Source organism: Sinocyclocheilus grahami, unplaced genomic scaffold (assembly GCF_001515645.1).
Source record: "Sinocyclocheilus grahami isolate Dianchi unplaced genomic scaffold, SAMN03320097.WGS_v1.1 scaffold409.1, whole genome shotgun sequence".
Lineage (NCBI taxonomy): Eukaryota > Metazoa > Chordata > Actinopteri > Cypriniformes > Cyprinidae > Sinocyclocheilus > Sinocyclocheilus grahami.
The window spans coordinates 1,034,235-1,060,656 of NW_015505588.1; the positions used below are offsets into that span (position 1 = coordinate 1,034,235).

At 40.0% G+C, this 26,422-nt stretch overlaps 5 protein-coding genes across 5 annotated transcripts in view; 1 reads left to right on the forward strand and 4 right to left on the reverse strand.

Annotated features, from left to right (window-relative positions):
• Positions 1-644: 644 nt before the first annotated feature.
• Positions 645-8,698, reverse strand: LOC107550899 (BEN domain-containing protein 4-like). Its single transcript, XM_016232350.1, has 5 exons — positions 8,014-8,698; positions 4,337-4,897; positions 3,445-3,536; positions 2,844-3,084; positions 645-2,686 (listed from the first exon to the last, which is right to left on the reverse strand). Exons 1-5 carry the CDS (start codon positions 8,453-8,455, stop codon positions 2,445-2,447), a joined length of 1,578 nt encoding a protein of 525 aa, XP_016087836.1. The 5' UTR covers positions 8,456-8,698; the 3' UTR covers positions 645-2,444.
• A 1,155-nt stretch (positions 8,699-9,853) lies between these two features.
• LOC107550855 (BEN domain-containing protein 4-like) lies at positions 9,854-10,546 on the reverse strand. The gene has a single exon (XM_016232258.1). The coding sequence runs from the start codon at positions 10,301-10,303 to the stop codon at positions 9,854-9,856; it is 450 nt and encodes a 149-aa protein (XP_016087744.1). The 5' UTR covers positions 10,304-10,546.
• Positions 10,547-12,278: 1,732 nt separating this feature from the next.
• LOC107550856 (BEN domain-containing protein 4-like) lies at positions 12,279-12,971 on the reverse strand. Its single transcript, XM_016232259.1, has one exon. The coding sequence runs from the start codon at positions 12,726-12,728 to the stop codon at positions 12,279-12,281; it is 450 nt and encodes a 149-aa protein (XP_016087745.1). The 5' UTR covers positions 12,729-12,971.
• A 4,067-nt stretch (positions 12,972-17,038) lies between these two features.
• Positions 17,039-21,432, forward strand: LOC107550869 (protein shisa-3 homolog). Its single transcript, XM_016232276.1, has 2 exons — positions 17,039-17,722; positions 19,502-21,432. Exons 1-2 carry the CDS (start codon positions 17,449-17,451, stop codon positions 20,050-20,052), a joined length of 825 nt encoding a protein of 274 aa, XP_016087762.1. The 5' UTR covers positions 17,039-17,448; the 3' UTR covers positions 20,053-21,432.
• Positions 21,433-22,332: 900 nt separating this feature from the next.
• LOC107550857 (phospholipid-transporting ATPase IA-like) overlaps positions 22,333-26,422 on the reverse strand; it is a 188,012-nt gene continuing 183,922 nt past the window's right edge. Inside the window, exon 30 of the mRNA XM_016232260.1 lies at positions 22,333-24,871. Within this exon, the coding sequence (XP_016087746.1) occupies positions 24,774-24,871 (98 nt within the window). The 3' untranslated portion in view covers positions 22,333-24,773. The remainder of the gene's footprint in view (positions 24,872-26,422) is intronic.

Consider the following 26,422-nt stretch of genomic DNA (forward strand, 5'->3'; position numbering starts at 1 on the left):
AACTCACCTGCCTGTAACGTTCTCGCAATTCTGAAGAACTTGATTAGCTTGTTCAGGTGTGTTTGATTAGGGTTTGAGCAAAACTCTGCAGGAAAGTGGACCTCGAGGGCCAGAGTTGAGAATGAAAGACAGAGGAGTCTGAACCAACTGAACTGGAATACTAGCGATAAAGGCGCATTTAACCAAGCGGTTGTGTGAAGGATTTAATGACTCGCTCCCGCTGATACCTGCAAAAAGAGTCAGTGAGTGAATCAGAATCGTAATTATTCTGTCAGTAAACCTATTCAAACGATTCGAATCAATGAATCAAAATCCCCATCACTTCTGCAGTACAGTGAAGAGAGTTATGGGGGGTGGAGTTCGATGCTATCTCTGTTTAACTGTCCCATAATGAAATGATTTTTTCCGGCTGAACTAAATCTGTTTCAGCCACATATATTGCGCAATGCCTGCGCCGCTTTACATAACATTCGAAGTTAAATATATAACTTTACTTAATTTACAATGGATGGTGATTAAACTGCTGAAAAACAACACGAGTTTAAACTAAAATGGTTTGCTGGCCTTGGTCTTTCAGCTTGGTCCAGCTGGCCTGCTGAAAGATTTTAAAAGCAATTCTCACTTTGAGCCCAATTTTGCACTCTTGTTTATTAATAATAGGCTAATATGCTGCATCCGAATTATTTCATAAAGTGTACTCGCATTCACTCCGCAGACATCTGCAATTATTCACAATGGCATGAATTTGACAGCCTTTGAATTGGTTTCACAAAGAAACGTTGCAGTGGCTTTATTGTCGTCTACTGCCATCTATTGTTCAACGTCTGGAGTTAATAGAGCAGCTACTATTGAAACACAACACAGATGGCATTGTCTGGATCACTTATTTAGTCTTTTCTCATTTTTGTCCACATTACATAAATGCATCTTCTGTTTGAAAAGAAAATATTATTAATAAGTAAGAGGAAATACAGTCTCATCACTTTTGGCGGGGTTCACAGTGTTGACACGTTCTTTGAATAGACTAGAGGACTAACAATTTCCAATTACCATGGATTTGTACAATCACAACAGGCTACACATCACAACAACAGTGGCTTTTGTATGTCTGGTAGTCAAAGGCAACAGCAACTTGCTAACTTATTTTGAAGTCTTTAGACCACTCTGACAAACTTCATCAGCTGTTTAATGTTTGGGAATTGCTGACTTTTAAACCTGAACATGAACTTGGGCGATACAGAAGCCATTAAAAGCAGAATAATGAGGCCACAGATCTTCAGCTATGAAACAGCTTTAACGATCACAAGTTTTGATGCTGTGTGACAGGTTTAAATGTTAGGGATTCCCCACCATCTGATGTCTGATGAAGCGCCGTGGAGAATGAATTCAAAATGAGTAGTTAAATGACATTTGACTGAATTCTACCAGACATTACACAATGACCTGCACGTATAAACATTTCACAGACAGAGACTTTGTCTAAGGCATTAAAGAAAGATGGTCCATTTTCAAACACATTTTTCTTTTGTTTGAAAACCCAAACAGCCAGAGGCCACTAATGTAACAAGAACACCAAAGAGATAAACAACAGTCTAAAATTGGCAGTATTTGTAGTTCTTAGTGGTAGATGGTGTCTCTTTTTAAGGCATTTCATTTAGTCTCTTATGCAGTCACAGAATATTATAATGTGGTAGAATAAATGAAGTGGGGTTGATCCTTTAAACATGATCTTTGTAGTGCTTGACGAACTAGAATCAAGAAGCAGCAACACAAATTACGAACAACTTCGCTTCCTTATTGGATCAGAGGAAAGATTAGGAAGCCACCCAACACACTATATTACAGACTTACTGTATCTCCACAGTCAAAGACACAGACAAATTGTAGAGTTCAGTAATTTCATCCTGCAGCCACTTTGAAAATGATTTTGCAACATCACAGTTTTTTTTATATAAACATCACAGATTATTCAACATCATATGATAAAATAGAGGGCAGCACTTTAAATTTAACCATATCAGAAAGAATAACAGAAAATCATATTAGCACCTCATTTGCAGGCTGTCTGTATGAACATCTGACACAAGAAAGGAAGCTCTCATTATTTACGATGGAGTAAAATGGATACATTCATGTTGCTATAGTAGATCACATTCTTAATCACATTCGATGGAACAAATTAGGAAATGGAGCGCATAATAAACCTGATATTGTGTAGAATTCAACCAACTCTGCTGCCTAGTGACTACTAACCATTTAAACAATATAGCATGGAAGAATCCCACATTATTTAGTGGGTAGGTGTGAACGCCCTGGAATGTTTTGACGGGATGGAACAAGGATTATTTTCATACACAAACCATGTTAAGATCATGTAAATGCTGCAACTTCTGAATGAGCCGATCCGGAGGGCTTGATCCATGATTTGGACGTATTTTTCTTCTTTAGTCCCCCAAACCATTCTGTGAGCCCTTCAGATAGAGCTCATCCTGAGAGAGCTGCCCGTCGTAGCTCTCCATGTATAAACTACCACTGCTGCTGCTACCGCTGCCCCCGTTCCCCAGGAAAGTGCCTACAGCCCGGCCCTGCCGCGCGTGCCCTACTGCATCGCTGAAGACTTTGTTTATCTGCTCCTCAGAGGGCATCCACCAGTCAGGATTAGAAGCACAGTGCATCCGGATAAACTCTGTGAGAGGGAACGCCGCAGGACAGAGATGGATGAGGGAGATAGAATGTGTGAGATGCTAAATTAAGTTTGCATTATTATCACACTGATAATCTGATTCAAATTAGATGGTAAAATAAAAAAATAAAAAAAGTGTAAGAACGTTTTAGCTCACTACCTCTGAGACAAGTAACCTTGACGGGGTTGAGAGGTCTTCTCTCCGGCACCGGCTCCCCTGTGTGTACCGAACGTTTCCTCTTCCCCAGACCGCATGAGTATTTCAGCTCATCTGTGGTGAACACGAACCGGATAAGGTAACGCAGGAGCCGCCGGCCATCTTTTTTTGAGGAGTTGACTGCCTCGTCCCACTGCTTATTGGTGATGAAGAGAGGATAGTTCCCCAGAAGCTGTTTACTGCCCTATTTCGAAAAGACAGAGATTATAGATTGTAGAGGGGAAGAAATCTTTAATGCTGTCTTTAATCTTTAATGTGCTTTAATGCATCAACATTTAAACAGACGCTGCACTAAATACTGAACCAGAAAACAGGCAAATTCAATATAAAGAACTGAAACTTTACTGGGATGCTAAAAGACTCTGTGGCTTTTAGTTTATGTAACAGTTCTTTAAAGTGATATTTTCATAACCTCAGATTAGACTTTCATTTGACTGACAGTTTCAGTTCTTTTCCCACTGGTAATCGTTTCTTGTGTAAACCTGTGTCTCTGTGGTTTTCATGACTATTTAAACAGCACTGAAAGGTCTTTTGTCAGGCTCACCTCGGTAAGCTGCTCTTCAGGCTGGGGCTGCACAAATTGGTTGTAGTGCTGAAGAACAGTCTTAAAAAAGTCCAGAACATTCTGGCAAGGAGCTGTTAAGGCAAAACCAGCAAAACTTGTTGGCTGATGAACTTTTAGTTTTATTTAAACCAAACAAGCTGAAATGTTGTAAAATACAATGTACTGTTAAGAGTGCACAGAGTTGAGTTTTTTCCCCTTCAAATAGTAATCTTTACTGTTTAAAATTGTTTCCCCATTCGGTGGCAAATACAGCCAAATGTCTCAAACTCTTTTTGGAAACTTTCAGTTGTGGAATAAATAAATCATAGCTTTCCACAAAGGTATCCAAAACTGAAATGGTTTAATCATTTCAATAATTTCCACTGCAAACGTCAGACAGTTTTCCCCTGTTCTATATGGCGATACAATAATGATATTCAAAATAAAAATGAACAAATTAAAATAAACAAATATTACTATTGCAACAATATTATTATACTGAATAATTAGAATGTAGTATTTAATAATAACAATTTTATTTTACAGAACAACAGTAAAATTACAGTACTAATATTTGTCTGAATTTCTCTGCTTTCAAACATTATTCTACAGACCTTTATTTTGGTGGCAAACAGCTGGAAGACTTTGGAACGTCTCTTTGGTTGACAACAGATTTTTAAACTATTCTCTTTACAAATTTGTGTAATGAGAATCTACTGTGTATCCAGAAAATTTGATAAACATTTAGTGAACAGCCTAAACCCCTTTTAAGTACACTGTGCACCTTTAAAAGCTTAGGATAGTAATAATGATTTTGTGGATATAATGATTACAGTGGATTATGTGTCTAATATCAAGACAGAAATAAAAGCAAATCATCAAAGTTTAATACCTGGTATATTGTCCAGTTTGTGTCTCAGTTCCTCGTTTTCCTGCTGTAGACTAAGAACTTCCTGTTCCAGCTCCATACAGCGTGGACAGCAGCCTTCCTCCTCATCTTCCTCAGGCAGTGTGGACGACGGGTGTCCGTACGACTCAGAAGGTGCTGGAGAAGCCCAGCCGCCTAAGTTCTGCCTCGGGGACCCTGATGCTGCCGGCTCAGCCTCTACCGGGCGACACCGTTCACTGTCTGATGACTGGGGTCCGGAGAGCAGGTAGTTCTGAAGCGACTCTGTGAAAATCCGGAGGAAAGCGGAAGTCTGCTGCTGGTTCATGTGGTTTCCCCGTTGGGTTTCCTCACCTGTGTTCTCCAGGGATGAGTCCTCTGACCGGGTCTTAGAACTGAGCCTCTCTCCTGGAGACAAGCTGCTGTCCTCCTGTTTTATGAGAGCGGAGATGGAAGAGGATGGAGGGACGAGGGAAGGCTGGGGCTCAAGGAGCCGCCCGTTGCTGTTGAGGAGGCTGAGCACTCGACTGCACTGCTGGGCAAAAGCATCCAATATAAGACGGTTTTCTGAGGGGAGAGCAAAATCACACATAAGTACACAAGTATTGCAGCATCAGATTTCTTCTCCAAAAAATCAGTTCAATGAAATTAAACTCATTTTACTCACTATCATGTATTTTAAAACCTGCATGACATCTGTTGTCAAAAAAAGGTTATTTACAGTAGAACTTTTCTATACATGTATCAAGCAATTTTCAAGGCAAAATCTTAATTTTTAATATTTACAATGCTTTTTCAGTACTATATTGTACTTGGATATTGTGCTAAATGTCTCCTTTGGTGCTCTAGAGAAGAAAGAAAATAACATTAATATAATCTTCTTTAATTTCTATGTGTATTTTTTTTGGCTATTTTTTACTATTTACTATACTATTTTAAAAATCGATTAATTTACTAATCAACATTTAATTTATTACAGTCAAACCAAGATTTATTCAGACACCTTCAACATTTCTCACATTATCACAGTTTATTCGTTATAGTTTAGAAAATGGCAATAAAATATGACAAGAACTCAGAGTTAAACAGAGTCCGAACAAATTCATCTTGATAATGTCAGATAACTTTGATATAAAGGTATGTAATGAATTTGGCTGAATAGCTGTCAGCTGCTAAATTTAAGTACATAATTAGACAATACCAATTTAGCTCAACCAATTACCAAGCAATGCTAAATTTTGTTCAGTCTGTGGTGTGAAAAGGTCGCATTAGCAATTTTAAAAAAAAACACTTAAGCAAAACATGGTCTGGTCAAAGTGTCTGAAGAATTTTTGGTCCCAAATTTTTTTTTATCAGTTTTACAGGTAGTCCACTGTATGAAGAATTTTTGGGTATAATATGTCACAGTCTATTTTATTTTGCTATCCTCACTTTACATAAATAAACTATAGTGTCCTGCATCCACTAGTAAAAAAAAAAAATTAAAAAAAAACACTTAAGCAAAACATGGTCTGGTCAAAGTGTCTGAAGAATTTTTGGTCCCAAATTTTTTTTTATCAGTTTTACAGGTAGTCCACTGTATGAAGAATTTTTGGGTATAATATGTCACAGTCTATTTTATTTTGCTATCCTCACTTTACATAAATAAACTATAGTGTCCTGCATCCACTAGTAAAAAAAAAAAATTATATCTGGTGTCTGAATCATTTTTGGTTTGACTATTTTAGTTTAGCCTAATTTCACAATAATATTTTGATATTTATGAGCTCCATTTTTGCTTTTTCGTTACATCCTTCATGTCCTCTGTTTGCACTTTCCATCATTTCTATCTTTAAATCTGCAACTTGGTCCTGCATGCCAACAGATTTAGGAGATAAGGACGCTGTGAGTCTGTCTGCGCACACAACTCATTTACATGGTGTCACTGTTCTAATAAACACTATTCATATCTTCCAAATCCTCTATAAATATGATGAGAAGAAGCAGAGAGATTAATAAAAGGAAAATGCTGACCAACCAACCGCATACAATTACTCTGTCTCCCCACAGCCTTCTGGCCGCGCCCAGATGCAGAATCTTATAAGAGGATGATTATGAATTTGCCACCCTCACACAAAGACACAGGGCAGACAATTATCAGCTCAGGCAGTCGCTGTGGCAGCCGCCTGAGTGACGGGCGCGAGCCTCCGCCGTCGCCTGGATGTGTCTATCAGGATCAAGCAGATGTGGCCATTTATTAACATGCGCAGCATCTCTGTTTACCCCCAGCAAGATGGATTTTATATCATTCTCCTCTATCTAACCCTCTCCCTCTCCTCCTTTGCTGCTGTCATTCCCTCTCTTCCCCTCTCTCCTTCTTTCCCTCCCTCTTTTTCTCCCTCTGTTATGCCACGCAGAGTGAGCCTCATGAAATTTCATTAAACACAACATGTGCCGCAGAGCCAAATTTATGAGCCACATTTGTTTTAATCACAATCCCTTTGGAGGAGCTTTTAAATGCAATTTGGATTATTGCACTGATCTCAGAGCTGTGTCCTTGGGTGTCTACGGCTCCTTCCCCCAGGGCTAGAAAGATGAAACCATTAGCATTGTCTGATTGGCCTAAAAATCCCCCATGCATTCTTTTGCAGTGGATATTCCATAACGATGAACCAAAAGGGCTCGGTATGAAATTAGAATGCACTGTTTACAAGCAGGCGCTGTGAACTCTGATCTTCATTGGAAACATCTACTGTGTCTCCAACAAGTGCAATTAATATTTAGTGAACAGCCTGAAGCCCTTTTAATGATGCCCAGGTGAATTTCGAAATGGACTCTGCATGTTAAACACTACATCAAAAAAACAAAAAGGTGGCAAGATATCCAATCCAATAACTTGTGGAGAAAAATAGATCAGCTGAATGTTTGCACAGACACTGAGGCACCCTGTTGTATGATAATGACACAACTGCTCAATTTGTGAAGGCCTGAGGCTCTGCTGAATGAAAACGAACTCTTGCAACAAGCACATGAAAAACAATTACTGAAGTTGACAAGTTTACGTAAATCAGAGAGAGAGAGAGAGCTGGTGAGAAAAACATGATGCTTTCCACAAATTCATGCTGGGAGCATCTTAACGCAGAGTGTAAAGAAATCTGACAGTACTTGATGAGACTTTCATTTTTATGTCAGACACTCTCTATGATCATGGACCAGTGTTTACATTTCATTGTAAAACTCAACACTACCTTGATACTGATACTCGTTATATATTTCTCTTTTAAGCAATATGAGGGATTTGAGAGCATTTTAGAAATGACCGAAGCATGTATGTCGGCCACTGTGTTAGTAGCCTAATATAAAGATGTAAAAGAAGATATTGGTAAATATACCAACAGACTTACAATGTCATCCTAATATAACAGATACAAAACATTTTATTGCAGGGGTGTTTTTAATTTACCAAGCCACTGATGTTTATTTTTTCTCGGCGTCATTATTTTCAGGTAAAAACTGATGTGAAATTAAACATGTCGACAATACTTGAATGAGTCGCATCATTTGGGCGTGGGTCCCAAATTACGGTTGTATTCGAGTCTAAAAATAATTGCAATGTTCGTAAGAAAACCCACCCCAAAGTTAGACACTTCAAGTCCTCAGCTTCGTGATGGATAAAAGTTTCTGAGGCAAACTCGTTCACTTACCTGAGCTTATTCCATAGGTGCAGTCTGGAGACTGGTGGCGACCCGCCGGGTATCTGCCGGGTGTCTCCTGATGGGCGACCCTCCTCTGGCTGCCAAAAGATGCCGCTGCGGCGCTCCCCGCTGATGCCGCGCTGGGTGTCGCGACTCTGCTGCTGGGCCTGATTTCGCAGGGGAAACGGTGCTGCTGACTGCTGCTGATGGAGAGGGACGCTTGCGGAAGCGGTACGCGCTGTGAATACTGCTGCTGCTGATGACTGAGAGCTTGAGGATGGTCTCCGAGCTGCGGGATGTCCACCATTGTGGGTCTGTCGTATCTCGCTTTGCCCGCCGCGCGTTTGCTCGGGAAGGTCTTGAGAGAGCTGTACGGACTCCGCTGCTGCTGCTGCCTGCAGATTTTGGGCGCAGAGAGACCTTCGTCTGCCGGTAGCATCTCCTCCTCCATCTCCCTCGCACGTGAGTGTCGTTCTGTCCCGGTCTGGTTAAATCAGTTATACCAGTGTCTCGCCGGCTTGCTCTGTGTCTCAAACACTTCTAACTCTGTCTGAGATACTCAGAGGGTGGGTGACTTTACTGACAAGTCATTGCTCCAATCCCCTGGCGGTAACAGCACTCGCTGGCTTTTATTCTACCAACAGGGGAATACCGGCGGCGTCCGCACGCGCCTCCGCCGCTCGGTGTGTATATGTGGCTCGTGCTCCCATCAGTGGGAGTGTCAGATGAGAGAGGTGCAAGATGAGAGAGGTGCAAGATGAGAGAGGTGCAAGATGAGAGAGGTGCAAGATGAGAGAGGTGCAAGATGAGAGAGGTGCAAGATGAGAGAGGTGCAAGATGAGAGAGGTGCAAGATGAGAGAGGTGCAAGATGAGAGAGGTGCAAGATGAGAGAGGTGCAAGATGAGAGAGGTGCAAGATGAGAGAGGTGCAAGATGAACAGCCTGAAGCCCTTTTAATGATGCCCAGGTGAATTTCGAAATGGACTCTGCATGTTAAACACTACATCAAAAAAACAAAAAGGTGGCAAGATATCCAATCCAATAACTTGTGGAGAAAAATAGATCAGCTGAATGTTTGCACAGACACTGAGGCACCCTGTTGTATGATAATGACACAACTGCTCAATTTGTGAAGGCCTGAGGCTCTGCTGAATGAAAACGAACTCTTGCAACAAGCACATGAAAAACAATTACTGAAGTTGACAAGTTTACGTAAATCAGAGAGAGAGAGAGAGAGCTGGTGAGAAAAACATGATGCTTTCCACAAATTCATGCTGGGAGCATCTTAACGCAGAGTGTAAAGAAATCTGACAGTACTTGATGAGACTTTCATTTTTTATGTCAGACACTCTCTATGATCATGGACCAGTGTTTACATTTCATTGTAAAACTCAACACTACCTTGATACTGATACTCGTTATATATTTCTCTTTTAAGCAATATGAGGGATTTGAGAGCATTTTAGAAATGACCGAAGCATGTATGTCGGCCACTGTGTTAGTAGCCTAATATAAAGATGTAAAAGAAGATATTGGTAAATATACCAACAGACTTACAATGTCATCCTAATATAACAGATACAAAACATTTTATTGCAGGGGTGTTTTTAATTTACCAAGCCACTGATGTTTATTTTTTCTCGGCGTCATTATTTTCAGGTAAAAACTGATGTGAAATTAAACATGTCGACAATACTTGAATGAGTCGCATCATTTGGGCGTGGGTCCCAAATTACGGTTGTATTCGAGTCTAAAAATAATTGCAATGTTCGTAAGAAAACCCACCCCAAAGTTAGACACTTCAAGTCCTCAGCTTCGTGATGGATAAAAGTTTCTGAGGCAAACTCGTTCACTTACCTGAGCTTATTCCATAGGTGCAGTCTGGAGACTGGTGGCGACCCGCCGGGTATCTGCCGGGTGTCTCCTGATGGGCGACCCTCCTCTGGCTGCCAAAAGATGCCGCTGCGGCGCTCCCCGCTGATGCCGCGCTGGGTGTCGCGACTCTGCTGCTGGGCCTGATTTCGCAGGGGAAACGGTGCTGCTGACTGCTGCTGATGGAGAGGGACGCTTGCGGAAGCGGTACGCGCTGTGAATACTGCTGCTGCTGATGACTGAGAGCTTGAGGATGGTCTCCGAGCTGCGGGATGTCCACCATTGTGGGTCTGTCGTATCTCGCTTTGCCCGCCGCGCGTTTGCTCGGGAAGGTCTTGAGAGAGCTGTACGGACTCCGCTGCTGCTGCTGCCTGCAGATTTTGGGCGCAGAGAGACCTTCGTCTGCCGGTAGCATCTCCTCCTCCATCTCCCTCGCACGTGAGTGTCGTTCTGTCCCGGTCTGGTTAAATCAGTTATACCAGTGTCTCGCCGGCTTGCTCTGTGTCTCAAACACTTCTAACTCTGTCTGAGATACTCAGAGGGTGGGTGACTTTACTGACAAGTCATTGCTCCAATCCCCTGGCGGTAACAGCACTCGCTGGCTTTTATTCTACCAACAGGGGAATACCGGCGGCGTCCGCACGCGCCTCCGCCGCTCGGTGTGTATATGTGGCTCGTGCTCCCATCAGTGGGAGTGTCAGATGAGAGAGGTGCAAGATGAGAGAGGTGCAAGATGAGAGAGGTGCAAGATGAGAGAGGTGCAAGATGAGAGAGGTGCAAGATGAGAGAGGTGCAAGATGAGAGAGGTGCAAGATGAGAGAGGTGCAAGATGAGAGAGGTGCAAGATGAGAGAGGTGCAAGATGAGAGAGGTGCAAGATGAGAGAGGTGCAAGATGAGAGAGGTGCAAGATGACCGTCGCCTGGATGTGTCTATCAGGATCAAGCAGATGTGGCCATTTATTAACATGCGCAGCATCTCTGTTTACCCCCAGCAAGATGGATTTTATATCATTCTCCTCTATCTAACCCTCTCCCTCTCCTCCTTTGCTGCTGTCATTCCCTCTCTTCCCCTCTCTCCTTCTTTCCCTCCCTCTTTTTCTCCCTCTGTTATGCCACGCAGAGTGAGCCTCATGAAATTTCATTAAACACAACATGTGCCGCAGAGCCAAATTTATGAGCCACATTTGTTTTAATCACAATCCTTTTCGAGGAGCTTTTAAATGCAATTTGGATTATTGCACTGATCTCAGAGCTGTGTCCTTGGGTGTCTACGGCTCCTTCCCCCAGGGCTAGAAAGATGAAACCATTAGCATTGTCTGATTGGCCTAAAAATCCCCCATGCATTCTTTTGCAGTGGATATTCCATAACGATGAACCAAAAGGGCTCGGTATGAAATTAGAATGCACTGTTTACAAGCAGGCGCTGTGAACTCTGATCTTCATTGGAAACATCTACTGTGTCTCCAACAAGTGCAATTAATATTTAGTGAACAGCCTGAAGCCCTTTTAATGATGCCCAGGTGAATTTCGAAATGGACTCTGCATGTTAAACACTACATCAAAAAAACAAAAAGGTGGCAAGATATCCAATCCAATAACTTGTGGAGAAAAATAGATCAGCTGAATGTTTGCACAGACACTGAGGCACCCTGTTGTATGATAATGACACAACTGCTCAATTTGTGAAGGCCTGAGGCTCTGCTGAATGAAAACGAACTCTTGCAACAAGCACATGAAAAACAATTACTGAAGTTGACAAGTTTACGTAAATCAGAGAGAGAGAGAGAGAGCTGGTGAGAAAAACATGATGCTTTCCACAAATTCATGCTGGGAGCATCTTAACGCAGAGTGTAAAGAAATCTGACAGTACTTGATGAGACTTTCATTTTTTATGTCAGACACTCTCTATGATCATGGACCAGTGTTTACATTTCATTGTAAAACTCAACACTACCTTGATACTGATACTCGTTATATATTTCTCTTTTAAGCAATATGAGGGATTTGAGAGCATTTTAGAAATGACCGAAGCATGTATGTCGGCCACTGTGTTAGTAGCCTAATATAAAGATGTAAAAGAAGATATTGGTAAATATACCAACAGACTTACAATGTCATCCTAATATAACAGATACAAAACATTTTATTGCAGGGGTGTTTTTAATTTACCAAGCCACTGATGTTTATTTTTTCTCGGCGTCATTATTTTCAGGTAAAAACTGATGTGAAATTAAACATGTCGACAATACTTGAATGAGTCGCATCATTTGGGCGTGGGTCCCAAATTACGGTTGTATTCGAGTCTAAAAATAATTGCAATGTTCGTAAGAAAACCCACCCCAAAGTTAGACACTTCAAGTCCTCAGCTTCGTGATGGATAAAAGTTTCTGAGGCAAACTCGTTCACTTACCTGAGCTTATTCCATAGGTGCAGTCTGGAGACTGGTGGCGACCCGCCGGGTATCTGCCGGGTGTCTCCTGATGGGCGACCCTCCTCTGGCTGCCAAAAGATGCCGCTGCGGCGCTCCCCGCTGATGCCGCGCTGGGTGTCGCGACTCTGCTGCTGGGCCTGATTTCGCAGGGGAAACGGTGCTGCTGACTGCTGCTGATGGAGAGGGACGCTTGCGGAAGCGGTACGCGCTGTGAATACTGCTGCTGCTGATGACTGAGAGCTTGAGGATGGTCTCCGAGCTGCGGGATGTCCACCATTGTGGGTCTGTCGTATCTCGCTTTGCCCGCCGCGCGTTTGCTCGGGAAGGTCTTGAGAGAGCTGTACGGACTCCGCTGCTGCTGCTGCCTGCAGATTTTGGGCGCAGAGAGACCTTCGTCTGCCGGTAGCATCTCCTCCTCCATCTCCCTCGCACGTGAGTGTCGTTCTGTCCCGGTCTGGTTAAATCAGTTATACCAGTGTCTCGCCGGCTTGCTCTGTGTCTCAAACACTTCTAACTCTGTCTGAGATACTCAGAGGGTGGGTGACTTTACTGACAAGTCATTGCTCCAATCCCCTGGCGGTAACAGCACTCGCTGGCTTTTATTCTACCAACAGGGGAATACCGGCGGCGTCCGCACGCGCCTCCGCCGCTCGGTGTGTATATGTGGCTCGTGCTCCCATCAGTGGGAGTGTCAGATGAGAGAGGTGCAAGATGAGAGAGGTGCAAGATGAGAGAGGTGCAAGATGATATAAAGAGGTGTGTGCGATGCCTCCATGTTTTCTCGCATAGCCATGTTGTCAGTGATGGGGGTTATTTATTTGTTTGTTTGTTGTTATTAGGTGTTTTTAGGAGACATGCAAATATAGGCTAGATACTTAAAGGTATATTTCACCCAAAATTAAAATTCTAAAAATCATTTACTCACCGTCGTCCCAAACCTGTATATTTCAAAGAATATAGGTAAGCAAAAAAACTATAGACAAAAACAAACAAAGAGACATTTCTCAGAATAGCCTATAGACCAATTATCGGTTTGTAAACATTCAGGATGCGCGCGCATCATGGTTGCAGAGAACCCGGGAGAGATAGTCTTTACGGCTAGAGAATTTCACGGATACGGTACAAAATAGTTAGGTTTAAAAAGATTATAAATTATATTGATTAGATGTCATTTTCAAAATGTTCTCCGCATATTACAAGAGCTTGTCACCCAGCGATAAGCACTGTTATTCAACGAAATTGACGTTAGAGAGTGGGATAGTCTTACAGATCCGAAACAGGGATGACATTTTTTGTGGGCGGAGCCTATCTGGAGGCAGAAAATTACGGTTTTCAAGCGGCAGTCTATGGAGCCATTGAATAAAATAATAAAAAAAGGTAAATTTGATTTTATATTTCAAAATTCTGACTTTATTCTCGCAATTCCGAGATTATATCTCACAATTCTAATAAGGAAAAACAACTCGTCGTTCTCTCTTTTCCCCTCAGATTGGACAAACTCACTATTTTTGAGTTAAATCGAGTTACAACGTCCGAATTAGGAGATATAAACTTGCATTTGTGAGAAAAAAAGTCAGAATTGTGAGATAAAGTAAATAAATGTTATGTAAAAATGTTAATAGTAAGGTTTAAATAATATTTCTAATAGTAAGGTTTAAATAATATTTCATGCTGTAACTGTAGGGCTAATACAATACGTCCCCTATGAACAGCATATGTGAACATTACGTAGACCTATTGTTTAAATCGAATTTATGCTTTAAAAGTAGAGTAATCATAACAGTTTTCATCCATAGTATGTCCATTTAAACGTCTGCGTTTAGCTTCAAAAGGCATCTTTGACAACAGTATTCTATAAAATTATTTGCATTCCGATCTTGACATCAAAAGGCACAATTTTTCTTTTATTCCATGGATTTTACCCATTTATAACCACTATGGGCGCGCAGCTAAGGGACATAACGGTGACGTCACAAAAGAAACAAAGTCAAACAGTTTTGGAACGACATGTACAGTGGGTACGGAAAGTATTCAGACCCCCTTAAATTTTTCACTCTTTGTTATATTGCAGCCATTTGCTAAAATCATTTAAGTTAATTTTTTTCCTCATTAATGTACACACAGCACCCCATATTGACAGAAAAACAAACAGTTACTTCTGGTCCTCAGATCTGATTGACGGAGAGTCTTTCCAGTCGTGCGAAATTGTACCAGTATCAGTACGTGAACAGTTTCACCGTTTAGCCTAGAGGCTACTCAGCTGGGAGCTTCTTAGTCAGCTTCTTACAGCAAGTGTCAATGGCAATGTAGTTTTAAGGTGAGGACGTAGTTGTTTAAGCTTCAAATATGTGGTTTATTTATAAAGACAGCACCTATTTCATATAATTTGCTTTAAGGTTTTCAGAGATGTGAGCTCTAGGGCGTCAGCGGGCGTTCGGTGCTCACGAACCTGCCGAGAACAACCTTACCTCGGCCAGGTTTCATTTGTCTTTTTGTTTGTTTGTTAACAATAAAGACATACAGCAGGCGGTAAATTAGGCTGAGGTCACTTTAAGATAATGCACAAGTCCAATATAAATATATAGTACATTTAATTTCTTTCTCAACTGTACATGTTCACTTGAGATATATAACCGACTATTTTTGAGGATACTTGCCAAAATGGGTATTTTGTAGCTATTTTCGCACCCCTACTTCTGTGATATTGCTCATATATACAAAAATTGCTCTTTTTGTTTTAAACATAAGTCACTATATTAAATACTTTCACTTTTTTATATATATAGCTTTGGTGCTGAATATTAGCATAACATCCGGTGAATCACAGCAGTGTTGAAAAGGGGAAATAATAAATATACTTTCAAAAGACGGTCTTTAAACCTAACTATGTGATGGTGTCACATACATAGACCTTTCACACCTGCAAAACTATTTTTAAAAATGATAATGACCATTTGAGCCCACAGAGGAGAAAAAAAAGCATTTGCTGTGGAAAAACACTGGCTATTTATTTTCAAAAATGCTGACTCTTTTCAGATGTATTCATTAGTAATACAAATGCAGAACCGGACAGTAACTAAGTACATTTACTTGAGTATTGTACTTAAGTACACTTTTTGAGTATCTGTACTTTACTTGAGTATTATTTTTTCTGGGAACTTATGACTTTAACTTCACTACATTTGAAAGACAAATATTGTACTTTTCACTCCACTACATTTCTATCAAGATCCTCGAAGTAGAAAGTCGTTACTATGTAGCAGCTTTGAAAGTCAGTGGGTGATTTTTTTCTTCTCTAAAACGTGACTCTCTTTTTTTTCAGACAGTTTATCAGTAATCACTCTTGTAGGGCAACATGAAGTGATTTCTCAGCATTTTTTTAACACTGAGTTGCAAATGTGATATTTATTTACAACAATTCAATAATAAGAAGTTAATATTGTGGTATATATTAGACACAATATTGTCTGATTTTGCTAAATTGTGTAAGTGAAAATATTACCTATAAAGCCACAGAAGAACTGTTGTGCATCTCCTAATAAAACACAAAAGGTGTTGGACTTGAAGCAGCACTGCACAGACCTTTTTGTGTATGAAATCAAAGTACAGTGAGAGGGATTAGACAGCATTTTTAAAATGTTTGTTTTGATGTCAAATAAGTCTTGCTGTTTTGCTTTTTTGTTAAAGCAGTGTTGCTGTTGTAAAGTTGTACAGCTACAGTTGTGTCGCTGGGTTTTAAAGCAGGTTTGATTTTGTTTCTTCCTTATCACTCTGTATTTACAGTATTTCACTGTCCACTCTGTTCAAATGTGGATGAATGGCAACACATAGATGTGGGCACACACTGTCAGAGCTGTGTGAGATCACTACCATCCTGCTTTTGTGGGGGTGGGTAGGGGTGTTAATTTTTTCCCCCATAGGTTTTTAACATTCTAAAAGCTCTTTATTCCAAAGATACTACAAGCTAGTAGGTGTAATGTATTCTAAGTTGCTTCAGAAGTATTGCAAGTATTACGTACAACAATAAAACAGTGCATTGACACCAAAAAGGAAATTTACTTTTGGTACTTAAGTACTTTTAAAAGCAAGTACTTCTGTACTTTTACTTAAGTAAAAATCTGTCTTTACAACTTTTACTTGTACTGGAGTAATATTTGACCTGCAGTATCTGTACTTTCACTCAAGTAATGGAGTTGAGTACTTTGTCCGCCTCTGCACAAATGAGCCTGTAACAGTAAGCAGCCTTCACGCCAGGGTTATACCAGCTTTACATAAAGCAATGATAGCCAGAAGAGGGCGACAACATGACACAAATTTTAAGGCAAAGCCTCCTCACTTCTTTCCAAACGACTGAAAGAATACGCCAAGGATAGCCTAATTCTGCGAATATAAATACAAATGAATTAACCGACCAAATGAAATGAAATGAACCACTTACATTTTAAAGACTCCATGCTGTCAAAAAAGTTTGGTTTTAAGTAAACCAAAAGGAAACTGCTAAAAATAGCAATAAATAAAAAGAAAGAAACAGATCTTTCTATTAAAGACGTTGGACACAGAATACAAGCAGGTCCAGATGAACTTCTGCTGCAACAGGACGCAGACACCAGCTACATGAATGCGCACGTCAGGCCAGCCAACTGCGTGCGCGTCATTGAAACGGAGCGGGTGCGAGTCTAAAACAAACTCTCTGGAGCTGAGCTGAGCTGAGCACACGTTTGAGAAGTGGCTTCAGTGCAGACGCGCGCGTCTCTGTGCGGTCACGACTTCTTGGGGGAGAACTGCAGGTCTTTGATAAAAACGTATAGGCGACAGTTTATTATTTTACATCCACATGGATATCAAAAGCATTCGATGAGTAGTTTACAACGAGACTAAAATGACAGTAAACAGTGGGAGTGGATGAAATGCGCATAAAATCATGGAATTTCTGGAAGTGATATTTTAAAACAATCCAAGACCGGCGCTGGATGTCTCTTAATTTTGGATTTGAACAACAATCCCAGGATTTAACTCCAGTGACATTCAAATCTCATGAGCTGATGGAGTATTTTCATAAATCAATTCAAGTTCGTTTACCGCTCGCTTAACCCAAAAACGCTGTGTTCGAGAGGAACTGAATTAAAGCGCATCTCGCCGGTATGGTGCGCCTGCTGAATTGCCTGGTCTTGGGGTATTTGACATGGAATCTGCGGATATCTGATGCCCGAGGAGAGTACTGTCACGGCTGGCTAGACGGCAGTGGAAATTACCACGAGGGCTTTCAGTGTCCGGAGGACTTTGACACGGCGGACGCGACGGTGTGCTGCGGGAGCTGCTCGCTGCGCTACTGCTGCGCGGCCCCCGACGCGCGTCTCGACCAGGGGTCCTGCACAAACGACAGAGAGGTGGACAACAACACGCAATATGCTGCCCGTAAGACACAGATGAACTCATTAATAAAAATATCTTAGACGAAAGAAGCATTTGCGTTATGTAAAAACATTCAGATATATAAAAAGATGTAAAAGTAACAAACTTTTTATTAAAAAAAAAAGATTCATTACATGTGTATGATTCAGAGAATTGACTGAACCAATATAGCCTACTATAAAGTTCATGTTCTAGAAAAAAATGTTACCTGAAAAAAGTAGTTTTATCCTCTTACTGTGAATTATTTTAAAGCGTTTGTAAAAGCGAGTAGGCCTAGATATAACACTGAATAGGCTGAATAAACTACATGACTAGTTTAGAACAGGGATAACAAATTAAACCATAATGACATCTGGCTGAATAACTTGTGATAGTTTACTTGTTGCCAGCAAAATGATCATATTACAGAATGTCATAACATGATTATGTGATATTTCAGGTCTTAGTCATGAAATGTATTACACAAAGTTTTACTCCGATAAAATACAAACAGCAATAAAGGGATTTCAGTTCGCCAGCACCTGTTGTAATGTCTGACAGAGCAGAGCAGAGGTTAACCCGACACACCTGCACAGTCACTGTTCTCATCAGTAGAACTTGTTACAGCAATTTGTCATTTCTACAAGTTGTCAGATTTTCTTGTTTCTATCATCAGAAGTTAAGTGTAGTCAGTCTCATTTCATTTAATCATAATAAAGTAAATCTCAACAGTGTCATGTAATCTTAAAAGAGTAGCCTGTATGTTCACAATCATATAGTTTAATAACAGGTGATGTTTTATGAAGAAATCCTGATGATGCCAAAAAGGAAATGTACAGTAGGTCACCACTGTAAGTCTAATTACCTTCAAGCACAGACTAAATATTCTTAAATCAGAATATTTTTATACAGGATTCATTAATGGGTTTGATAATCTGTTTGACCTAATTCTCATTTTTCCTCATTCCACCTAGATCTCAGCTATATATAAGTATATAGGAGTTAAGTAGTTTTGTTTAATGTGAAATCATTTGTTTATGTTGGTTACTAATCATCAAAACAGTTTCTTTGTCTTAATATAATTAAGCATTCAGTTTACACAGGATTCCAAACACATTTGAGTGTGTTTTTCAACCATAGCCTCAAGCAAACAGTGGCAATGTGTGTTCTGAACATGTAAAACAAAGCTCTTGTCAATTTAAATATTGAAAAGATATTATTTTGAATTCATTACAATGTAAAGTAAGCAGTTCAAAAGTTCAAATGTATAGTAATTATAGTGATGTTCTTTGTGCTTTTGAAATAACTATTCCCTATTAAATAAGCCTTTAATTAACAATGACTGAAATAACAACTCTCACACATTATCAGTAAATAAAAAAACTAAAATAATAATTTACAAGACTGTAATAAGATGATCTAAATATTAAGAACAATTATTGTCATGAAATATTTTAAACCTACTTGTACACTCTTAAAAATAAATGTTCTTTATTGGCGTCTATGTTTCCAGGAAGAACCATGGAAGATAGTTGATGTTAAACATCCATGGAAACCTTGCCATTACACAAAAGGTTCTTCAGTGAATAAAGGTTCTTTAGATTATTACAATGCTCTTCACATAAAAAAAAAAAGAAGAAGATTATTTTAAGAACTGTTCACTTAAAGATTCTTTGGAGGACCAACATTTGTTCTTCTATGGCACAGCTTTTGGTCCTTTTATTTATAATAAAAAAAGAAAAGAAAAGTAAACTGAGGAAGATTAGTTTCTCTAACCTCCCGTGCTGTTTCTCTCTTTCACAGAGCCCATCTACGTGCCCTTCCTGATGGTGGGCTCCATCTTCGTGGCGTTTGTAGTGGTGGGTTCTCTGGTGGCCGTGTACTGCTGCACTTGCCTGCGACCCAAGCAGCCCACACAGCAGCCCATCCGCTTCTCACTGCGCAGTCAGGGCGAAACCATTCCCATGATCCTCACCACAGCCCCTCCCAGCCTGCGCACGCCGTCACGCCAGTCCAGCTCGGCCACCACCAGCTCCAGCTCGGCGGGAGGAGGCAGCTCCGTCCGGCGCTTCTCCCTGGGCCGGGGTGACGGGCTGGGACAGTGTTCGCAGCAGCAGCAGCTCCTGATGGTTTCATCTTCCACGGCCTCCTCTCCTGTGTCCGTGGCTCCGGCGCAGCCACTATTGCCTCCACCGCCCTACACCTCCCAGCAGGGCAGTAACTCTCTCCAGATACAGCTGCACCACCAGACCCGGCAAAGCTCCGGCTTCCTCCTGCCACAACAGTACTTCTTTCCCCTGCCGCAGGAACCGTTCTCCACAAACAAGGGCTTTGCCGACTTCAGCCAGAGCTGACCTGGGGTTCCCTGCTCAAAAAGAAACGGTCACCAAAGAATGTGTCGTTGTTGTAGACTCGTATTACAGGGGCTCCCGCACTAGTGTGTCTTTCAGCAAGCTCGATTGGCACTTGTGAGACGGCTGCTGGAATTTAAGAGCCACGTGGGCCGCTAAAGCTGGTGAGATTGTGAACTATCAATCTGACAGACACTCAAGTGATGTATACAACATGCAAGCCTAAATCTACAACTGATCGTATCTCATATGCACTTTCAGTCTGCTTATTTGATGAAAGACGTCAATTTTTTTTTTAAAATTCCAGCTGGTCAGTGACACTCCACTGAACATTTAGCCTCTGTATTTGAGATAATTTGATGTATAGATGGACAGAATATTACATGACAATCTCAATCCCATTTTAGGGGTCCTGCACTCAAATGGTGCCATGTATGAATGAGGGTTTTATAGAAATGATCTTATTTTTCCAATGGGTCAGAGATTGAAGGTTTAGTTGACAGATTGAGACAAAAATTGTTAATGTTTAAAACAGGCATTATTCTTGCTCATAGACTATGTCACATAAGGAACAGGTTAACATCATACGAATGTACAGCTACCTTTGGGAAAAAAACGTTTGGAGAGCATTCATTCTTCAATTTTGTATAATTTGTAGCAATCTGAAAGCCATTATTGGCTTAGTTTCAGATTACATTGGCAACACAGTTTGTTGTATTTGATATGAGACGTTTTGTAAATGATCAGGTGTATCTAAATGTACAGAGCAGCTGGAAGCACATCATGTGACGAGACGGCCGTCAAATAAGTATTACTATAATTATTATTATAAGTCTCTAACCAACAGTGTTTTTGAGCTAAATGAAACCGTCTCATCACTCTTGAAAGACAGTAATGCATCAGATATAATAAGAATGAAAGAACATTGAAGAAACTGTATGACATCAGGTTCCATTTTAGAACAGGCTGACTGAGAATATGTGACATTCCAGTTATCCTGTTACCCAAGAATGGAAAGCTTGTTTTAACCTATGGACTAATTCTTTCTAGGGACACAGCCGTGGATACATTTACATCAAGTGTGGCCAACATAAATAAATGGCTGTTATTAAAATATGGAACAGATAACAACTCTATTAATGTCACTGACCAACAGAACAGTCAGAATGATACATCTAAACTACAGGGGATGTCATCTATTTGACGTATCTCCACTTTTTCCTGTTTAGATTGATATCGCATCCTGTTTAATGCCACACATGATGACCAGCTTCAACATCATTTGTCTTTCCACAATGAAAGCAAAATACTATACAATGCAACAATCACAGAAAATACTTGATGCTTAATATACATACACTACTGTTCTGTTTGTGGTAAAAACATTTTCTGAAAGAAATTAACACTTTTATTCAGTAAGGATGCTTTAATTTGCTCAAGTGATCAGTCAAGACATTAATAATGTTACTTTTTTTTTTTTTAATAAATGCAGTTTTTTTTAAACTTTCTATTATTTAAAGAATCCTGAAAAATGTATCATGGTTTTCACAAAAATATTAAGACAACAAATTGTTTCATAAGAATGATGTTTACGGCAGACTGTTTTGCATGAAATATTTCACAGTGGACACGGAAGATTTCACAATCTCCACAGAAACCAAGCGGTAAAAAAAAAGTTTTCAAAAGTTTGTTGAATACACTGGGTGCTGAGCCAGAGTTTGCTCATGATGAAACTGTATAAACAGATTTTGGTGGCTGTAAACAAGACATCATTTTAACACCCTAACTGCTCTTTAAAGAGGATTAGCAGTACACATATTCTGAAGTGCATATGAGCAAGTGCTGTGCAGGCGGTGAAACACTAAAAGCCGTTTTAAAAGAAGACATGAAATCCAATGCATTAAGTGTTAACTGTCTTTTTAAGTCATAAACATTTTAGCGGCCAGAAACAGAGATTTATACATGCAGGGAAGTTTTTGCTAAAGTATAATTTAATGCTTGTGTAAAGAAAAAGCTAGAAATGCATTAGTCTAGACAGGAAATAAGCTCTTGGAAATTTATGGTATGGAAACAAAACCGATTATTGCCAAATCATGATTCTGTGTTCACTGAAACCCCAATGGAGAGTCTCCACACAATACAAACGATCAGTGATTCTCCTGATGCCTGCTACAATACTGTTCTAACACTACTAGTGTATATCTTGGACAACCTTGAGGCTTCACCAGGAGGATATAATTAACAGAATGCAACAAAAAATGAGAGAAATCACCAAAGAAGAGCTTCAGTTGGAAAGTTTATTTCAGTAGTCTTTCATGGCAGTTAAGACAAAACACTTAAAAGTTTGCAGTTCCAACATGCTAAACAATCATTTAACAAAAAGATCCGAAAGAAAAAAAATAAAACACCCAATAGAGAATTTGAAACCATTTAAAAGTGCATTTTCATTCTTTAAAGTGACCAACACTAGAGGGAGATTCACCGTACAATTAACATTTAGGCTAAACCAAGAACCACTTTTCCATTCATGCAATCAGTCACTTTGACAGATGGGGTTTTAGAAAGCAACAGTCCAAGCCTTTAACCATCATCCCTTCATATTTCCAGTGTTCAAGTCGAATGACGGCCCACAACGCCAACGATCGGTCAAAAGCACAGCTTAAGGAACGAAATGCACAGTAGCTACAAATGTATTCTTTCCACGTTAAATAAAACACGTTTCAGCTGGAAGAAGAAGAGTTACAGTGAGATCCGAAACTAAAAAGAAGAACATGTACGGTACATATCCATCCTTATAAATAATACTGCAACTGATATGAACTAGATAAGAGAATATTCATCACATAAAAGTTAAAAGAGTGCATTGTGCAACATCTCTGGTCAAGCTTTAGCAGAGCTTCATACAAACCGAGACATACAGACACATGTGACACACACACTTACACCTGCACACACCTGCTGACGTACAGGGACATGCATCGGCATATAGCTCACCATTAGTATACCTGGAGTCGTGCAGACGAACGAAACAAGCAGCGGCACACAACTGGACAACACAGAGGACGTCACACACGCATCCTCATTCGAGTCTCTCAGGTTGCTTTAATATAGTTAAACAGACATGCATACCGACGGGATCACGAACACTCACGCACGCATTTGAAATGTAGCTCACATGTACATGCAGACGAGACACACTGCGCAGATGCACTATACAAAACGTGCTCTCCCACAGGGAGAAGAAAACCAACGCACAAACTCCACCATCAAATAAAGAAGCGTTAATAAGATAAGTTGTAGTCACTTAAGCTTCTGGAGGGGAACCACAAAAAAGAGGGACGACATTTTCATTACAAAGCAGATCAGTCCAAAAAGTCACACTTAGACCAATATAAAAATACAAATTCACTAAATAACTATAGAGACAAAGTTGTATCGATACTGTGTGGGTCTGGCAAAATCCTCTGTTCCTCCCCTATGCTAATGGCACTTATGTTTGAGGGATTAACACTCTGTTCCAAGTCAAATAAACATCATAGTGAACATCTGATCGTCTAAAAGAGTTTCGCACGAGCCCCTTACGATGAGCCGAACGCATAAATGGGGCAGAGGTTCAATGTGTGGCTTAAAAAGCTCTCATTTTGCCTGTGTAGCAGCCTGATACATCATTATTTTGGTCTAATGTGTAAGCGTGCGGTAATGCTGCCTAGCTAGAGACTCTGAAATACTATCTCACTGGGGAAAAAATTCCTGTTAGGCACCTTTGTGATCATTGCAGCCGTGTAAGACGTGGAATGCAGAAACGTGTTCAAAAAAGCTGTTGAAATGTTGCCAAATTGTAAAAAAAAAAAAAGGTAGATACAGGCAAGCTAAGATCTGAAGAACCAGGCACGACAAACTGACTGATCAAAACAAAATCAAAAAACAAAACAAAACTTAAAACTAAGTACAAAACGAAAACTAAACAAAAGTTAAAATACAACAAACTAAATACAAAACAAAACTAAAAACATACCAAGTAATGGCTGAAGGCAACAACAAATATAAGGCTTTGATAGCTTAGAATTTAACATGAACAATAATAAAATAAAAATCAAGGGTAAAGTTGTCAAATAGATGCAGAAAGCATCTGAGGCGTGTAAAAACACTTAATTATAATTTCTAAATATTGTTTTTAAAATAGGGACTGCATTTCTAATATTCTTGGGAACTTAATTTCTGGTTATCTGGCATGCGTCCTGTTTTCTGACGCAAATAAAATACATATGTGATATAAAAACAAAAGGGAGTGTTTCATGTGCCATTAATGATTAGGAAGTCACAGTCAAAGACCATTACCACAAATGTGTCTCAACACCTTTATCACCACCCTCATCAACAGCACATTTTTGGCTGTAACACTCATAGCCGAAGGAATGGCGGAGGAAAGAGGGGAGCCAATTCTTTTTGCTGTTCTCCTCTGTTTGACAGACCAGAAACCATGCTGACCGCAGGCTGGGCAAAAATATACTAGCACAGTGCTCGTGTCTGCTGTTGAACATACAACTATAACACAGCAGAACTTGATTTTTTTTCCCCTCTCTCGTACTGCTTCATTTTTCGTATCCATTGTTGCCCCGGGTGCCCTAGGCTGGCCAAAGTTAAACTGACAGGCTTCAGCTCTCTGTCAGCCTTTAAAAAGTTGAGTGACCGCTGAGATTGGGTGGAGCCCAGCGAGCCGGATCTCACCACTCACTGGTCCGTTGCTTGGTGGTGTCATAGGCTCTGATGACCTCAGACTGGGAGAGCACTCCGTTCTCATCCTGAGAGAATGCGTAGCCGTCTGTAAACAGGACCCAGAAAACACGCATCAGATAAATACACTCAACTCAAAAACATACTGCTGGCAAACTTACAAGACAAGTGATACAAGTTAAATCAGATAAAAACATGAACATGCAATGAGATGGGGAAAAAATGCTAATTTAGCCTTTTCTTAAATCATCACCAGGGTGTACACTTTGAAAAATAAATAAAGATGATTTAAACCTGAAGGAAAATAATGTTTGCAAATATTACTAACAGTACCAAAAGTACCATTCTCATATTTTTGAGAAAAAATGCACAAGACAAATAAATAAAAATTATGTAAATCCTTTACATTTCTAAACAATATTATGTAAAATTACATTATGCATGCATTACGTAAATGTTATATATACCATTAATAATACAGTATAATAATAATACAGTATAATAATAATAAAAATAGACAATTATATTTTATTATAAATAAATATTTATGGTCATAAATAAATATATATTTGCTCAGCAAGAAAAAAATGTGGGAATATTGTCCGTAAACTCAAAAGAGGATTCAAAGACTGTCTGGATTATTCTGTTGTTGGGAGTCTAATTGGGGGTTTAATAAGCCCTTACAATGACCTACATACACTAATGGGACCAAAATGTCTGAAAATATTTGTAGTAGTCCAAATTAAAAAGAGGTCTTTTGTTTTGTCTGCAGAAAGACGCAGCAAAAAGACATCAGTATGCACAACATCCTGACTGCCTGCTTCCAGAAATAAACAAAAAAATTCAAATCGGTCTCAGAGGGGACCTTGAGAAACCGGCCATGGCAGTGTGGGTGGGCTGGCTGGGACAATCGGGGTAGTCAATAGTAATTATCTTGGCAGACTCTAAATGGAAGCTGGCAGGAAATAAGACACTGTGAGTGTTGTAATGTCAGATTATTGATTCTACCTGGAAAAATCAACTACTCTTTCTAAAAAAAAAAAGAAAAAAAAAAGAAATGTGGCTCATTACATCAAATATAGCTATTGAAGTCTACTAGAAAAAAAGGTCTTCTCCTTTGATTTGGACTCTAAGTCTATTCAAATCCTAGTTATTTTAATATTAAAGATCTCGCTCATACTGGCGCTATGGTCTCTACAGCACTGCACACTGGGATTGGCCCTTTGATCTATGACTCACCTTATGTCTCAACCGACTCGACCTCTACCTGCTGGCCTGAGGGGGCACATGCAAGAGACCGAGGAGGGCAATGCATGGTGGGAACGACAGCGGGACATTGAAATGATTAAATATGACTCTGCCTGTCAATCAAAACACAGCAGCACAGCAGCACATGCACAGGTGGGGAATGGGAAGGACGTGATAAACAATGCAGGTTTAATTATGCTGTTAATATGTATCGTGTTTGTAAGGCAACTGCATTAATATTTAGTGGTATGAGCTAAGGGGTAAGAATGCATATAACATCAGACTATCACTGAACGTCCCCCATCCTCACCTAAAAGCAAATAAAGAGAGGTAACGAACAGAAAATAAAAAGAAATGTAAACGTTAAACTATAAGGAAAAATGAAAAGACA

Excerpts from the sequence above, each read along its gene's own strand:
- LOC107550899 (XM_016232350.1), bottom strand. The coding sequence starts at position 8,455 with ATGGAGGAGGAGATGCTACCGGCAGACGAAGGTCTCTCTGCGCCCAAA. Across the intron at positions 4,898-8,013 it reads CACCTATGGAATAAGCTCAG|AAAACCGTCTTATATTGGAT; the intron begins GTAAGTGAACGA and ends CTCTCCCCTCAG. Across the intron at positions 3,085-3,444 it reads CTGAAGAGCAGCTTACCGAG|GGCAGTAAACAGCTTCTGGG; the intron begins GTGAGCCTGACA and ends TTTTCGAAATAG.
- LOC107550855 (XM_016232258.1), bottom strand. The coding sequence starts at position 10,303 with ATGGAGGAGGAGATGCTACCGGCAGACGAAGGTCTCTCTGCGCCCAAA.
- LOC107550856 (XM_016232259.1), bottom strand. The coding sequence starts at position 12,728 with ATGGAGGAGGAGATGCTACCGGCAGACGAAGGTCTCTCTGCGCCCAAA.
- LOC107550869 (XM_016232276.1), top strand. The coding sequence starts at position 17,449 with ATGGTGCGCCTGCTGAATTGCCTGGTCTTGGGGTATTTGACATGGAAT. Across the intron at positions 17,723-19,501 it reads CAACACGCAATATGCTGCCC|AGCCCATCTACGTGCCCTTC; the intron begins GTAAGACACAGA and ends TCTCTTTCACAG.